This window comes from Panthera pardus, unplaced genomic scaffold (genome assembly GCF_024362965.1).
Source record: "Panthera pardus isolate Hobbes unplaced genomic scaffold, ASM2436296v1 HiC_scaffold_17, whole genome shotgun sequence".
In the NCBI taxonomy this organism is placed as follows: Eukaryota; Metazoa; Chordata; class Mammalia; order Carnivora; family Felidae; genus Panthera; species Panthera pardus.
Window position 1 is genome coordinate 52668478 of NW_026526732.1, and position 13106 is coordinate 52681583.

Consider the following 13106-nt stretch of genomic DNA (forward strand, 5'->3'; position numbering starts at 1 on the left):
AATTGTCTTGCTCATGTGGCAAAATGGACTATATTAGTACATGACGCCTCAATCACAACCACTAAACAGTCTTCTCATTAAACCCTCACAATGACTCTGTGAGGTATGTCCCATCATTTACATTTGCAGATGAGGAAAATGAGACTGGGAGAAGTTAAATAACTAATCGTAGGTCACATGATGACAGAGAGTCAACCTGACCCTGAGGCCACACCACACAGTGTCCTATCAAAACACATCAGGTAAACACTTCATTTCTTTTGAGAATATTAGTATCAATTTAACTGTCATCAAAATAACCCAAAATGGCTAATGAATCTAGAAAGCCCTGAGTAAAAGGGGTGATGAGAGTAGTATCTGTCACTAGAGTCACTATTCTGGTTTCCTGTCTTCACCAGAATCACCCAAGAGCTGGTTATGCTTCCTGAAGGGAAGAGCACTGGAACATTCGAACTCTGGAATTCCAAAGTGATGTTCACTTGAAAACCAAAGATTGACTCCCCACATGTGAGGGTTCTTCAGAGTTCCCCATCTGTAGGAAGCACTCGGAAATAATGTTGATAGTTTGCTTTAGTGGAACTACAACTTACATTCAATGATGAAGTTCTGAAACTTTCTATCTTACGAAAAATGCAAACCACCAATTATTAATGACAAGTTCCCAAAACTACCATCAGGACACCAACAATACTGAATTCCTCATGGCAAACATGTAGTAAGACTGACTACTTTAGCCTATGTGATTATTTCTCAAAAATGAAAGTATCTTATATTCAAAGTAACATCAAATCTGAGTTTACATAAAATACTAGGACGAAAAATACCTTCTTCTTGTTGGTAAAAGTCTCATCGTATTTTTATGATGCAAGTAAAAATCTGTTGGGAGTTCCCAGAGATGAGGTTTCCCTTCAGTGGGATGAAAAACTCCCAGGAAGAGATTAATGGAATCTTGTCTATCAGCATCTAAAAAGCAAAAATAGGCATTTCAGGAAATCCGCTACTGAGATATACAACTCAGGAGAATGTTTTCTCAGGAGGATAAAGGGTACAACTGTGATTTCATAACACATACCTTTGAAAACAACAGTATTTATACTCCAAAAGTCATACACATACCCCAAATCTAAAATAGTCACCAAGATTTTGAGCAGAATTAAAATCTTGCTTCAAAATGCTTCATGTTTGTTCCATCCCTTTCATAATATGGAGGAGACGGAACACAAACTGCTTCTTGAATTTTGAGAGACTCTTAAAAATCTTTAAGAACTGCCATAATACCACAGTGATTTTATTTTTAGGATAAGAACATATTTTCGCTATTCGTTATTCTACCTCAAACAAATACATCTTCATTTTATTACAAAGACAAGGAGAGATGTCAGAAACAAACAAGATGGCTCAACTCCTATCCATATTCTGTTGCACAACTTTGAACAAGTTAGTTTGCACAGCTTCCACTTTTAATCCTTGAAAAGGTATCTACTCTTTCTTTAGTACCGACAACGTTTACAACATTTTCTGTCCCCCTCAGTTGTGGGCCTGGCCCATTCCCTCCTGTGTTTGATAATGAAGGCAGAGTGGGCACATAGATAACAGCCTCATTCTAACTATTCAACCACCCCCAAATTACTAACTTATGTATGCATATATATTGTGTTTCCTTCCTTTCCTAATTATATTTTGATAAAAATGATGATAAGCATGAAAGGGTCTCATGAAGCACCCTTCCCATTCTGCACTGGCGTCCTTCATTCTTTCCCCTCATTTCCTTCTTTCCATTCTTGTCTCGGAGCCCTGTATATTCAAGTTTGGGGCAGGCAGCCACAATATAAATAATAACCTCTTTCTGAAAATGAGCACAGAACTAAAGACAGCCCAGTAGAAAGGGCTGCTTTTGAAACAAGATAACATTACCATAAAATCAATCTTCCAACAGCTACAGTGAACACAGATATTTCTGAAATTAGCAACACTGTTTTCATGGACTGTTTGGTCATTTCGGCAAAAGCAACAAATGAAATATGGTACATCAAACATGTATTCCCGTTACTAGTATTTTGACAGGAAGTGTTCCATTAAAGCAGCATTTACCTTTCAGGCCAAAAGTAATATATAAAAGGGATGTGTTCATATGCTGAATATATTTGGAGACTTTTTGCCACTTTTGAGAGAAAACAAGTATTAAATGATGCAGACATTACCGCCCCAATTTGCACCCTCTTTACACAGTACAAAAGTAAACAAGCTGCTTTTATAGTAATTACATTCTTTATGCTTCTTGAATAGCCTTGATGGCACTTAATAACTCATACTATGCAGGACCTCAAAATATCTTAATACTATCTAGAGAAGCTTTCCATTTTTCAGCTGCGTTTTCAAGGAGTCTTTCATTTTTTAAACCGGATAGTTGCTTCAATTTTTAGCAAGTATGATAAAATGTGAGATGTGAGAAACATAACCAAATAAAAGATATGTCTTCAAAGGATCATAATGAAGACTTGTTGAATGTGCTGCCGTTGCTATAACTTAAAATATATCTATGGTGTACATGGTCCCTGAGGACTCCAAGGCCGGTTTAATGAGCCTGAGGTTCTTTTCCTGCCTACTTTTGACTGCAAATAAGACAATCACCCTAAGGAAGACAGTAATACTTTGGATATGGATAAGGGCTTAAAACAGGTAGGTTCTCTGTAGTTGTAGATAACAAGAGGACAATGATTACCTATTTTTGTACTCAATCATGCTTTAAAGGAAAAAAGAGTAATACTCCATTCAAACTCCACTCAAACAGCTAAACACTAACCAGTTTATTATGTATGTATGAAACAGATGATGCTTGAATATAACAATCCTTTTTAATTATTTTTAATTAGTGAAAAATTATTTTGGAACTAGAATATTTATTATGCTAATACTAAATTAAGTTTGTAATGAAGTAGCCTCTGAAATCAGTAATGGAAAGGAATGTTATTCAATAAATAGTACTGTTTAATTATTGCAGAGGAGGGGACAATAAAATTAGATCCCTACTTCATACTATTTATTGAAATAAATACCAATTAAATGTGAGAATGACAGAGATCAACACTCGAATAGAAAAAGAGAAACATGCAATTTTCGAAAGAAACAGAAATGGACAATGAACATACTAACATTCAACTTTACTAGTTATCCAACAAATATAAATTAAAACAATATACAATTTCTTACCTATTTAAGGTGGCAAATAGTTGTCAAAATGGGCACTCCCATACTCTGCTTAGGGAACATTAACTGCTCGACGGTATCCATTCTCTAAGGCAATTTGGCAACACAGATATTCCTTGCTTTCTGAAAGTTTGCATTATGCCTCTCGGCTTAGGAAAGACCTACATTAGTGCCTGTTAATGCTAACAGAAAAATCTGAAGAGGATTTTAACTTTTATGAAAATAGCTGTTACTAACGTAGGACTTTCCTAAAAGCAAAGTGGTGTAACTCAGACTTCTGGAAAGTGGGGGATACTCTTCACTTTATGCCATTTCAGCTTACCAAAGTTTTCACAGGAACATTCTACTTTCCCTGAAATATCTATAGTCTCTGACCTGATATGCTTCTGGAACTTTCCTAACATCAAAAATATGCCAAAAAAGAGTGTATGTTTAAAAGGAAACTAAATGCAAAGTAATAGCAACTAAGTTACGATGTTTCTAAATGATAGACTGCCATAAGGCTGCTAAAAATCATGTTGTAGAAGAATATTTAAGGTCATAAAGATTACTCACATTATCTAAAAGGGCAAATGCAGAATATAAATATTACATGTATGGAAGAGTCATGTTCTCCTAAATATGAACAAGTGGCTATCTTTGGAAGGTAAAGATTATATGATTTTATTGTGAGCTATTCTGTACTTTCTATAATTACTTTCATAATTAAAAAAAAAGAACTACCATTCATTCACTCATCCAAGAACCCATATGTTCCACACCGGGGAAACACTAATATATAATACTCTGGCTCCAGGTGGGGTTCACATTCCAATTGGCAAATAAAAATATACACAAGTAAATAATGTATAAGGTACATTCAAGGGATGTAAGTTCTATGAAGACACTGAACGAGAGCAATATGGGAGCGAAGGGAGGGGACAGAGCCACTTAGATTGGGTAGTCAGGGCAGGGGTAGAGGCTGAAATGTCTGAGGAAGTCACATTTGAACTGTAAAAATGAGAAAGAGGTGGTCACACAAAGCTCTGGGGGCTTTGTGCTCAAGCAGAACAGACACAAAGTCCTGCTGGGGTAACAAACTGGGCAGCTCCGGGAATAAAGAGAAGGCCAGAGAGGGTGGAGGGCAGTGGACCAGGGAAACAGGCAAATTAGAGACAAAAGGCACCAGGTCACACAAGGCCTCGTAGGTTACAGTAGAGAGTTTTATTTTATTTTAAAGAGGGAAGTGATACTGTCTGACTTCAGTTTTGAAAAGATCTCTCTGGCTGCTATTTACAGCAGGGGCAGAAGCAGGGAGGCAGGAGGTGGATCAGGAGCTAAAACAGTTGTTCAGACTGCTTGCACCAGCATGGCAGCAGTCAGGATGAAACACAGCAGAAGGATTTACAATATATTCTGGAGGTTGAGATGAGAGTTGCCTAGAGATGGGGCTGGGGCGGGGGGAGGGGGAGATAAGTAAGGAAAATAAAAGGAATCGGGGATGATTCCTAGGTTTCTGAACTGAGCAATGGGTGCTGAAGTGGAAAAACCAAGTGGAGAAACACATTTGAGTCAGTCTCAAAAATGATCACTTGAGATTCTTACTGGATACCTGTGGTAGTTAGTGCATTTTTCACAGAGCTAGAACAAGCAATCCTAAAATTTGTATGGAACTACAAAAGACCCCAAATAGCCAAAGTAATGTTGAAAAAGAAAACCAAAATGGGAGGCATCACAATTCTGGACTTCAAGCTGTATTACAAAGCTGTAATCATCAAGACAGTTTTGGTACTGGCACAAAAACACATACATTGATCAATGTAACAGAATACAGAACCCAGAAATGGACCCACAAACACATGGTTAACTAATTTTCAACAAAGCAGGAAAGAATCTCCAATGGAAAAAAAACAGTCTCTTCAGCAAATGGTGCTGGGAAAACTGGACAGCGACATGAAAAAGAATGAAACTGGACCACTTTCTTACAACATACACAAAAATAAATTCAAAATGGATGAAAGACCTAAATGTAAGACAGGAAACCATCAAACTCCTAGAGGAGAACATTCGCAGCAACCTCTTTGACCTCGGCCACACCAGCTTCTCACAAGACACATCACCAGAGGCAAGGTACACCAAAGCAAAAATGAACTATCAGGACTTCCTCAAGATAAAAAGCTCTGCACAGCAAAGGAAACAATCAACGAAACTAAAAGGCAACCAACAGAATGGGAGAAGATATTTGCAAATGACGTATGGATAAAGGGCTAGTCTCCAAAATCTATAAAGAACTTATCAAACTCCACACCCCAAAAACAAATAATCCCATGAAGAAATGGGCAGAAGGCATGAAAAGACACTTTTCCAAAGAAGACATCCAGAGGGCCAACAGACACATGAAAAGATGTTCAACATCGCTCATCATCAGAGAAATACAAATCAAAACCATGATGAGAGTCCACCTGACACCTATCAGAATGGCTAAAATGAACAACACAAGAAACAACAGGTATTAGGGAGGATGTGGAGAAAAGGAAACCTTCTTGTACTGTTGATGGGAATGTACACTGGTGCAGCTACTCGAGAGAATAATATGGGGGTTCCTCAAAAAAATTAAAAGTAGAACTACCTTATGACCCAGCAATTGCACTATTAGTTATTTACCCACAGGATAAAAATACATATTCAAAGGGGTACATGCACCCCAATGTTTATATTTATAGCAGCATTATCAACAATAGCCAAACTATGGAGAGAACACAAATGTCTATCAACTGATGAGTGGATAAAGAAGATGCAGTAGAGGCGCCTGGGTGGCTCAGTCGGTTAAGCGTCCGACTTCGGCTCAGGTCATGATCTCACGGTCCGTGGGTTCGAGCCCTGCGTCGGGCTCTGTGCTGACGGCTCAGAGCCTGGAGCCTGTTTCGGATTCTGTGTCTCCCTCTCTCTCTGACCCTCCCCCGTTCATGCTCTGTCTCTCTCTGTCTCAAAAATAAATAAACATTAAAAAAAAATTAAAAAAAAAAGAAGATGCAGTATATGTAGACGATGGAGTATTACTCGGCAATCAAAAAGAATGAAATCTTGCCATTTGCAACAATGTGGATGGAACTAGAGTGTATTATGAGAAGTGAAATAAGTCAGTCAAAGACAAATCCATATGATTTCACTTCTATGCGGAATTTAAGAAACAAAACAGATGAACATATAGGAAGGGGGAAAAAGAGGACAGAGGGGAAACAAACCACAAGAGACTCTTAATGATAGAGAACGAACTAAGGGTTGATGGAGGGAGATGAGTGGGAGATGAGCTAGATGGATAATGGGTATTAAGGAGGGCACTTGCTGGGATGAGCACTGGGTGTTGTATGTAAGCGATGAATCACTGAATTCTACTCCTGAAACCAATATCTGCACTGTATGTTAACTAAAATTTAAATGATAAATAAATAATTAATTTTTAAAAAGATATCCATGGTAGTAAGAAATCTGGCCCACAAGACCTTTTTCTCTCTAGTGTCACACACATAAATATTTTATATCACATGGCAAAGGGGACTTTGCAGATGTAACTGAGGTTACTAATCATTGACTTCAAGATAGGGCAACTATCCTGTATTGTACATGGGTGGGTCCACTGTAATCACAAAAATCCTTCAAAGGCAGAAAAGGAGAGTAGAAAGGAAGGCAGAAAGATTAGAAGCACAAGAAGGATTCAGTGTATGGTTGCTAGCTCTGAAGACGGAGTAGGCCACAAGTCAAGGAAGGCAAGGAGCCTTTGGGAGCTGAGAATGACCCCAGCCAACAGCCAGCAAGGACACAGGGACGTCAGTCCTTTAACTGCATGGGATTCTGCCATCAACCTGGATGAACGTGGAAGCCTCCAGGTAAGAGCCCAGGTTCCCGACACTGACTGAATCTTGGCTTCATTTGACTTCATCACCTTCATTTTTACTTCAGCCTTGTGACACCCTAGGTGGATAACACAGCTGAGTAATTCTGTGCCCAGACTTCTGGCCCACAGAAACTATGAGATAATAAATGGGTGTTGTTTTAAGGCACTAATTTTATGGTAATTTGTTACAGAACCTACAGAAACTTCATACAACATTCAAGAAGAGATGTTAGCTAGGTCAGCTTTTAGATAAACAAGTCTGGGACTCAACAGAGAAGTCAAAGGTTAGAGATACAAAGGTGAGTGTCAAATGCATGGTACTTAAGAGCTGAATGAGATGCCCCTAAGGTAAAAGTGCAGAAAGAAAAGAAGAGGGTTTAGAAATGGGGCAGGAGACATCAATAGGGAGACTCAGTGAGATATTACACAGGTGAGTTTCAAGAAAGAGGGACTGGTCAACTGTGAGCAAAGCTGGTGACAGGCCCCATAAGATGAAGGCAGAAAAGTGACCATTGGCTTGGCAATATGGAGACTCCTGGTGATTCTGAAAAGTACAGGTTCAGTGGCATGATAGGGAGGATGCCCAGTGGAACAGGTAGAGAGAACAGGATACAAGAGGAAACAGGCAGGCAGATAACTAGAGAGGTTTTGGTTAGGAATGCAAAGGAAAAGGACTGTGGACTGAGGATGGAAGGAAAAGTCAAAAGGAAAATACCAAGGAGTGCTTTCGTGCTAATGGAAATGAAGCAGTAGAGAGGGGGAAACGGATTATGTGCAGCAATGAAAGCTACAGGGAAAGCATGAAGGGATGGGATTCAAAGCATGACAGAGGGGTTAAACTGAGAGTACTTAGTTGCAACTTTTTCTTCTGCCAAGTTTATCTGCTTTGGTTGCAGGAAAGGTGAATAGTTATTGTTATTTAAAATGTTATTAAAACAAAAATTATTGCTAAGTATCTTCTTCCTGCTATAGCCAAACACAGCTTATTCACTCTAAACCTCAGAAGGATCACCTTAGAAGGCTATCTCACTAGTCTTGATAAACTAAAATGTTCTCCCTCGTATGCCCCTGTTCCAGTGGTGAGCAGAAAGGGAAAGAAACTGTCCCACTACTTTACAGCACTATCATAATGCTGTGTGGTGCCATCTCCATGTGTTTTCCAAGTATGGTAGGCTTTGTGGTCTTTACTTTGTGAACTTTTCTTTTTTTTAAATCTGTTTGAGAAGGATCTGATTCTCCCCTATGCATGCATGCACACACATACATACACACACAATAATTATAAATTACACGTGTGTGCCTGTCTGTATGTATTTATGCATGTGTACAGATCTGTTAACTGCTGAAGGTATCATATATCTTCTCTTTCTTTCTTATAATAGGATTTATTTTATTTATTTTTCTTTTGAGGGAGAGAGAGAGTACATGCACGCAAGTGGGGGAGGGGCAGAGGGAGAGGGAGGGAGAAAATCTCAAGTAGGCTCCATGCCCAGCACAGAACCTGACATGGGACTCAATCCCACAACTGTGAGATTATGACCTGGGGTGAAATCAAGAGTTGGACATTAAACAGGCAGCTTAACCATTTCACCGGCCACTTAACTGACTGAGCCACCCACCCTCTTATAATAGGATTTAAATTCAACAAGCTTCAGCGAAAAAATTCAGCTTACCAAAGTAAATGTAAAAAAAAAAAAAAAAAAAAAAAAAAATTTAGAAGGAGCTTAACAAGGTCCTTCAGACAGTTATAATTATAAAGCTCTTCCTAACACCTGAAGGGAGTATCTAGGTATCTCTTCTTTCCTTATTGGCATCCTCCAACTGCTGATGTAACCAGCTATGTTGGAAACCAAAGGTACTTCTTAAAGACAAAGCTCAGAGCATGCTAATATGTGAAGCTTCAGAACAATTTTTAAAATGAGCCTGAAAAAGACTCAGGTGGGTTGCCCATATAGCATCAATCTGTCTACACAAACCAACAATAAAATTCCTAACAACCTAGGGCAACAAATAAACAAATGGGACTACATCAAACTAAAAAGCTTTTGCACAGTGAAGGAAACCATCAACAAATGAAAAGATAATCTACTGAATGGGAGAAGATATCTGCAAATGATATACCCAATAAGGGGATAATAGTCAAAATATATAAAGAACTCACACAGTTCAATATAAAAAAAAACAAAACAACTGATTAAAAACAAACAAACAATTGGGGCACCTGGGTGGCTCAGTCGGTTAAGTGCCCAACTCTTTGATCTCAGCTCAGGTCATGATCTCATGGTTTGTGAGTCTGAACCCCGCACTGGGCTCTGTGCTGACAGCGTGGAGCCTGCTTGGGATTCTCTCTCTCCACCCTCCTTCCCCATCTCTCTCTCTGCGCCTACTCCACTTGTTCTCTATCTCTCAAAATAAATAAATAAACTGAAAAAAAAAAACAACTGATTAAAAAATGGGCAGAGGACCTGAAGAGAAACTTCTCCAAAGAAGGCATATAGATGGCCAAGAGACACATTGAAAGATACCCAACATCACTAATCACCAGGGAGTGCAAATCAAAACCACAATGAAATATCACTTCACATCTGTCCTAATGGCTATTATCAAAAAGACAACAAGCTAACAAGTGTTGGCCAGGAATCAGAGAAAAGGGAATCCTTGGGCACTGTTAGTGTGAATGTAAAATGGCGCAGCCACTATGGAAAACAGTGCAAAGGTTCCTCAGCAAATTAAAACAAGAACTACCATATGATTTGGCAATTCCACTTCTAGGTATTCAAAGAAAACAAAAACACTGATTCAAAAAGATGCACCCCTATGTTCACTGGAGCATTACATACAATAGCCAAGATAGTGAAGTTGAGCTTTCTTTCATATGTTTGGAATCCATTGCATTTTTTTCCCTACGAACTGTACATTTCATTTGCCTATTTTTTTCTCTTAAACTGTTGGTCTCTTTATTTTGGCTTATTACATCTAAAGGAAATACTGGCTCTTTATATCTAAAGGAAATTAGCATTTGATGGTAGGTTTCAAAATTCTCCATAGCTTATCTTTTGACTTAATTTGCTGTTTGTCTGTCTACATAAATTTTTTTGGTAATGAGAGGAAAAAAATTCCTAACAACTTAATTTCAAGCATCTTCCTGCCCACCCCAGAGGAATAACGTAAGGAAGTTAAGTTTTGTAAAGTTATCTTGAGTGCTTTAAAGAGAATGGTTCTATAAATATATTGTCCTAACATAATATCCACTGTATTTTTAAAATAAGTTGTACACCCCAACGACACCATGCTTCTCAAAATAAAGTCTGTTTTAGCCACATTATTCATAAAATAATTGCTTTCATAGTAGTTCTTCTCGCAGTTGTGGACAATTTTGTCTTATCTTTCCACGACCATTTTCTATCTTTTAATAGTACTCCTTGCTTTTTAAATAATGTACAGCTACACATTCATTCTCTCTGTCCCCCAGTCTTATTAAAAAACACTTTACTTGGTCCTTATATATCAATAATCATTCCCATTATAGGGACAATGATAACAGAGTACAGAAGAGTGGATGCTCCCTTTCCATCAGAACAGTTTTCAACCTTTTCCATGGTAACCCACCCCCAGAGAGATAGGAACATATTGGCACACTACTTACACAAGTGTTACAGGTTGAACTGTGTCCCCCCAAAAGATATGGTAAAGCCGTAAGCCCTGGGACCTGTGAATGTGACCTTATTTGGAAGTTGAGTCTGCAGATATGATCCAGTTAAGATGCAGTCACTCTAGGGGCACCTAGGTGGCTCAGTTGGTTAAGTGACCTTCGTTGGCTCAGGTCATGATCTCATGGCTTGTGAGTTTGAGCCCCGCGTGGGGCTCTGTGCTGACAGCTCAGAGCCTGGAGCCTGCTTTGGATTCTGTGTCTCCCTCTCTCTCTGCCCCTCCCCCACTCACACTCTGTCTCTCTCTCAAAAATAAACATTAAAAATTTTTAAAAAAAAAAGACGCAGTCACTCTAGAGTAGGGCAGCCCATAATCCACTATGACTAGTGTCCCTACAAGAAGAGAGGGACTCACAGGGAAAGTGCCATGAAGACACAGACACAAGGGGAAAATGCCAGGCAATGTCAGAGGCAGAAATTAAAGTGCCGTACTTGCAAGCCACGGATCACCAGCAATCATCAGAAGCTAAGAAGCAAGTTAGGATTCTCCCCTGGAGCCTCCAGGGAGAAGGAGCACGGCCCTGCTCATACCCTGATCTTGGACTTCTAGCCTCCAGAACTGTGAGACAACAAATCTGTTGTTGAGCACCTTCAAAGTAAGATTCTATTTTATTTAAACTTTCAAAATATTTAATTTTGATTTCACTTAGCCAGATTGCTTAAAAAAGGAAAATGCATAAGAAGAAAAATGCACATCAGGTAAAGTTGTAGAAATGCTTATTATTCCAGAATTACCTGAAAAAGCATTGCTGTAATATCTAGACAGGGTCTGCATGATGTCTTTTGAGTGCTGGGTCCATGGTGCTATCTTTCTGTAGGTTTTGACACGGTGAACAAGTTGAGAACCACCATACTGAAGGGACAGGGTATCCCCATGATCTTCATAGAGTTCCTCAAATAACCTAAACCAAAGAAAAACAAACATTAAAAAATTTTACCGAAAGTGTTACACACGCTCTTCACTTAGCCACCTTTGAATTCCTAAAAGCCTTTCAAGTAGACTCTTGATGATAAATGTACGTGCAAAATATACACTATAGTAATAATCTAAAAAGTAACAAAATCAAAGAAAACACTGAAAAGGAAGTAAGGGCACCAAAAACGTAACCCACCAAAGCCAGACCACGGTGGTTCTAACCTTATTGAAAGACTTCTAACATTTTTCATCTTTCTAATTGATTTTTCAGATCAATTTATCTCCCACAACAGAATTTTCTGCCTTTCTGGGACAGACAAACCATATTCTTTCCTAAAAACACGTTTGAAACTCGTATTTCTTCACGTGCCTGTTAAGATTTTCAGTGCAGCGGTATCTGTGGATTTGGCCATTTGGAAGCTGATCTCTTTGCTCAACAGAGCCTTTATGACTCCATCAGATGACCGATAACAACCATCATTGTATTTTCAAGAAACAGCACTTCACGCAGTGCCATGGATCCAATGAGCAATGAAGACACAGTAATCCTTAATGAAGAATCAATCTTTTATATGCCTTATATTTTTAATTCCGAATGTACGAAGTCACATTACTTTTTCTTTCTAATGCAGTCTGAATTTATTTTTTTTTAAAACCACTAGTCTGTATTTATCTAAAGCACTTTGGATTTATCTAAAGAGCATAGTGTTTACTAATAATTAACACCAACAAAAAATAAAAACCATGGCAATAACACACAGGTCTTTAATAAAAATATTTATTACAGAATTAATTTGAATAGTTTTAGCAACATAATTTTTGAGAAGCTAAATGAAGAAACGAGTCCACAGAATTCCTTATTACTAATCAGTTTTGCTTTCTGTCATTACCAGCACTCAAAAGGCAGAAAAGAAGATTTACCTAACTGCATCTGTATCAAACTGTAGATTAGGCTTGTCGATCAGTCCCAAGGAGTACAGCTGATAAGCCAAAGCACATTTTCCCACCATAAACTGTGCCGTGTTGGTGCGGTCTAAACAGTCCACACAGTTGGTTCGAAGAACACCAGTCTAAAGAGAAATACCTTAAGACTTTCCAACCATTATTCAGTGACCAAAACTGCTTCTATCCCACTTTAGATTTCTTTTCTTAAAAAGCAGAAGAAAAGCTGTAGGCAGGGTATTATTCCTGCACAAATAATGAAGAACATTATAAAAGGTTACATTTGCTGCTCACTTAATATTGCTGCAATGGCATTGTTATACCTTCTAGTCTATATTTGAATTTTCTTTTTGAGTTTAAGATAAAACAGATAACTAACATTTTCCACATGTACCGATTAGTAAAATATGTTGCTTTTTCCATGATAGATCTTTTATTGTAGAAACCAAATATTCAG

The 13106-nt window shown here is 38.3% G+C and overlaps 1 protein-coding gene across 2 annotated transcripts in view; it reads right to left on the reverse strand.

Annotated features, from left to right (window-relative positions):
• FIG4 (FIG4 phosphoinositide 5-phosphatase) overlaps positions 1-13106 on the reverse strand; it is a 130924-nt gene that overhangs the window by 63305 nt on the left and 54513 nt on the right. For both annotated transcript variants that reach the window (XM_019443060.2, XM_019443061.2), the window contains exons 14-16: positions 12629-12777; positions 11527-11693; positions 825-963 (exon numbers count right to left, since the gene is read on the reverse strand). In XM_019443060.2, the coding sequence (XP_019298605.2) occupies positions 825-963; positions 11527-11693; positions 12629-12777 (455 nt within the window). The remainder of the gene's footprint in view (positions 1-824; positions 964-11526; positions 11694-12628; positions 12778-13106) is intronic.